General features: G+C 32.4%; 1 protein-coding gene across 1 annotated transcript; it reads right to left on the bottom strand.

Moving 5' to 3' along the window:
* Positions 1 to 1,845: 1,845 nt before the first annotated feature.
* Positions 1,846 to 3,828, bottom strand: LOC104249522 (transcription factor MYB36). Its single transcript, XM_009805957.2, has 3 exons — positions 3,618 to 3,828; positions 3,206 to 3,335; positions 1,846 to 2,896 (listed from the first exon to the last, which is right to left on the bottom strand). The coding sequence occupies exons 1-3, from the start codon at positions 3,751 to 3,753 to the stop codon at positions 2,029 to 2,031; spliced, it is 1,134 nt and encodes a 377-aa protein (XP_009804259.1). The 5' UTR covers positions 3,754 to 3,828; the 3' UTR covers positions 1,846 to 2,028.
* Positions 3,829 to 4,655: the final 827 nt, after the last annotated feature.

Genomic DNA, 4,655 nt, shown 5'->3' with positions numbered 1-4,655 from the left:
TCATGGCAAGGAGTAACTAAGTTATGATTGTGTCTACTTTTTAGTGTGTATTAGTACATGTTGATTTTATAGAAATTTTTTGACAGACTTTAATTGGCCTAATTATTTGTTGGTCCATAAGAAACGGTTTAGTTATCAATACTTGTTGATTCACCATGATTTTTGACTTTATTATATGGCGTTTCATGATCGTGGAATATGAATTTGTGATTATATCCACTTTTTGATGTATACTAGTACATGCTGATTTTGTAGAAATTTTTTTACTGACTCCGATCATTGAATTTTCGTAGATCCACAGGAAACGGTCTATTGGCCAATACTCCTTGCTTCGCAATAACTTTCGAGTTCATTCGCCATGACCAATATTTGATGGATCCACCAATTTTTAGGCCAATAGAGTCCATCAATCAAATTCAGGAAAATTATTATGTATATAAACACACGAAAAAATAGACATAATCATTAATTCCAACTTATAACCTCAAAACGCCAAAACATGATATTAGTCATGGTGTATATTGCTCACAATGCCATATCCAATGGATCGACATATTTCTAGGTCAATCGGAGTCTGTCAATCAAATTCAGAAAAATCATCATGTATATAAATACACGAAAAAGTGAATATAATCATTAATTCCTATTTTATTACTCGAAATAACAAAAAAATGATGTTAGTTATGGACTTATGGTGATTATTGCTCACAAGGTCATATCGGGTGGATCTACCAATTTTTAGGCCAATCGAAGTTCGTCAACCAAATTCAAAAAAATTACCATGTATGTAAACACATTAAAAAGTGAACTCGAACGCCAAAAAAATATTATTCATCATGTTGAATATTGCCAATTTTTTAGAGATACCTAGGTGATGCTAGTTGCAGCAGTTTGGAGAAATAATTTTCACATAAGCACATTAGCATTATTAATGATTTTTTTATTTTATACTTTTTCCTTCCACATAATACTTGCAAAATTAATGCAATAATTTATAACCATCTTATGCGGGCAAAATGTGGAATAATGATTAAGAATATGCAGGTATTCTACTCATTAACTCTTGTAGGACAGATATTTGCTAAAAAATGTATGCTTCCACAAGTAAGACATTATTATTTATTTTTGTTAGTTTTATTTGTCCTATATTATCTAGCATGTCAATGTCTATCTAGGTGTGGCGTTAGTAATACATGAATTAAAAAAATTAAAATAAAAAAAAGAACCTTCATATAATAACCAATCTTTTACTTTAAAGTAAACACCTAGTTTAAATTATAGGTTAAAAACTAACTTTTAACACAACGAACCAACCATCAAACAAGATATAGTCGACACATTGTAATCTCTCTATTATAATTTCTGCATTACTTATTTTTATATAATTTGTCTTTGGAACAAAACGATTCTTAATTATAAGTGGTAGCAAGGAGTAGTTATGCAATATCTCAAAATTAACTAAATTGTTGAATTATTATAACCTAAAACTCTCGAACCTAGTAGACTTTGCACCTCAATTCAAATCATTAACTATTGCGATATTCTACAAACGTACAAACCTTAACGTACTTCTCTCGCAAATATGGAAGGATGACCCATTTCATTCTGCGCGAAAGTTATATTTTCTAGAACTGCTATAAAGTAAGGAGATGCACAAGAACGGTCCTGAAACAAATACTCTAAATGTTGCACGACATAGTATACATATACCCATTCAGACTCGGGCTTGCTGTGGAAATAGGTTTTCGATTCGTGAACCGATAGAAATAGTTTGTGATTACTCACTCTAGTTAAGGTGAATCATAAGATGTAGTTTAGATGCATAATATTACTATATGGTTTACATTGAGAGATAACATAAAAAAAAAAAAAAAAGGAAAATATTAACTGACAGTCATGTCATACAAGTTATTTAGCAAGATGACAAAGAGAAAGCATTATTCACACAAATTTACAAACACCCTTTACCCAAAGCTCTCCTATTTCTCCTTGCAATAGTATTAAATACCTCTGTACCTCATAAATCTATTATTGCAAATTATACCCTTGTGCATAATCTTGATACACCCCTTCAGTCTGTTGAAGAATATTGGAAGATGAACCCCAAGAATTTGATGAAGAAGCTGTATTTGTATCAAACTCATTAGACCACCATGCCAAATTGTCCCTTGATCCATCATCCATCTCTTTAAAACAATCAAATTCAGCTATTTGATGATTTTCTGATGGTGTATTAAAGCCAATTCCTTTGTTGAGAATTAGGTCATCGATCTCGGCTTGAGTAAACCCTTGAACACCCTGGATTTGGATTTGGATTTCCCTTGTGTTTTCTTGCCCTATGTTTTTGTCAAGAGCATTTCTTTGATTGTTAGACTCAATAGGAGTGTTGTCTGAAGACGATATGACATTATTCATGTTACTTTTTTCCACTTCATTCGCCTTGAAATTGGTCATGGTATTAGCAAATTCATTGATGACAACTTTTTGCCCTAGTTCATGAGCTTGGTTATGATCACTTGGATTTATCGGTGCGAAAATAGGTGATTGATTCTCATTTAAGCCATTAGGTTGTAGGGTTTGGATCATTTTTTGTTGAAGAGGGGTTAACTTAGGCCAAAGTGTAGGATTATTATAGAAAGAAAGAGGGTTTTGTAGGGTTTGAAGTTGCATATGAAGTTGAAGTCTTTCGAGAGCCGAGTTGCTTAGGTTTTGGAGTAAAGAATTTTCTTCTAATCCATTTGTTTCTTTAAGATCTTGACCACTACTAGCAAGTAATAATCTGTTCATTTGAGATTGTTTTCTTTTCCCGAGCAACTTCTTCTTCAGTCGAGTATTCCAGTAGTTCTTGATATCATTATCTGTTCTTCCAGGAAGTTGTGCAGCTATTATAGACCACCTAAAGTTTTCACAAAAGGGTTTTAAACATAATCAGACTAAGTTCTCCATGACATAATATAACAGCTTAAGCTTTCAGATAAGATCGTTATACACTTAAACAAAGTTAGCTCTGAGAAAGGAATTTGGATCATCAACAAGCAACATGAATAAAAATAGGTTTTAATAACCTTGGAGAAGTGAGATATTCCTAATAATGATCTCTAACAAGAACTAAAGGACAAGTAATTTAGTTGGATTTCCATTACTTTTGTTGTTATTGTTTGTGTGTTTCTGTGTGTATGTGTGTGTGAGAGAGATGAATATATACCTGCTGCCAATACTAATATAGAGGCTGCAAATGATATTGTCTTCTTCTTCAGTAAATCCACCATGTTTAATATTAGGTCTTAAGTAATTGAGCCATCTAAGCCTGCAACTCTTTCCACATCTCTTAAGCCCTAAAAAAATATTTTTAAAAAAATCAATCAGACTAATCTTGAGAAAAATTCTCAATTTTTAAAGGTATTTCTCGATCGAAAGGGCAGCCCGGTGCACTAAGCTCCCGCTCCGGGAAAGGCCAGACCACAAGGGTATATTGTACGCAACCTTACCCTGCATTTCTGCAAAAAGTTGTTTCCATGGCTTGAACCCGTAACCTCTTGGTCATACGGCAGAAACTTTACCATATTTCTCGATCGAAACGAATAATATAGAGAGAGACAAGGAGAAGAAGATGATACCTATTTTTTGGGGAAGAGCAATCCAGTTATTACCAGTGCCATTTTCTTCAATATATGCTTTGAGTTTTGTATCTTCTTCTGGTGACCATGGACCTTTCTTCACATTATTTTTGTCACAACATGGAGCTCTACCCATTTTTTTTCAATTTTTTTTTTCTTCTAATGAATTTTGCTTCCAAATATTTCTTCTCTCAAACCCTTGATTCTTGAACTTGTGAATGTTGGTTTGAAAATATTGGAGGAGAAGACTTGGTTTTATAGGTAGAAAAGAGTGGATGATGTAATACTTTTGAAAACCAAAAAAGTCTTCTCCTCTAGGGTTTTTGTGTCTCTCTCTTACTCTGTCATTTTTGGATTAGCTTATTGTTAATATTTTTTTAATAAGATGACAAAGTACTATACAAAATTTCTCTCAAAATATAATATTAAAATTGTTTGCTTTTTCCATAATATTTTATCTTATTATGTGGATGAAATTCTACAGCTAAAATCAAGAAAGAAGGCTCCGTCCTCTTAGTTTGTCGCCAACCTTGCCCTAAAAATCTTGGATTATTGCTCTACTTTCTTTAGGTATTGATGCAGACAAAGATAAATTTGTCTCCAAATAATTATTTGCAACACATCTTCATTTATCTATCTTCAATCATAATTAAATAATATTCGAAATATATCTAAAATGTAGTGCCACACTTTGGAACTTAACTAAAATTGCTTCGATTTGAATTATTTGGAGAATGCAATGTCTTATATATATCAAGAGTCGATCGATTGTGTCAATGCCCCAAGAAATATCCGAGGCAAATTAATATGCAAATTGATTCTTGAACTCCTTTCACACTCATGTCATGTCGAGGTACTGCAGAAAAAAAAAACATACATCTAAAAAAATGCTTTAAAAGAAGCACTTGGTAAATCTGAGCAAACCATTATAAGGGTGTCAAGTTTCTTTGTTTATTCACTTGCGAAAGAATTTGAGCTTTCAATCCAAAAACCTCAAGTAAAATTAGATGGATCGAAGTAACTCAAAATATTATAAAG

This window comes from Nicotiana sylvestris, chromosome 11, assembly GCF_000393655.2.
Source record: "Nicotiana sylvestris chromosome 11, ASM39365v2, whole genome shotgun sequence".
Taxonomy (NCBI): Eukaryota; Viridiplantae; Streptophyta; class Magnoliopsida; order Solanales; family Solanaceae; genus Nicotiana; species Nicotiana sylvestris.
The sequence above is the reverse complement of the archived record's forward strand: the minus strand, read 5'-3'. Positions and strand labels throughout refer to the sequence as shown.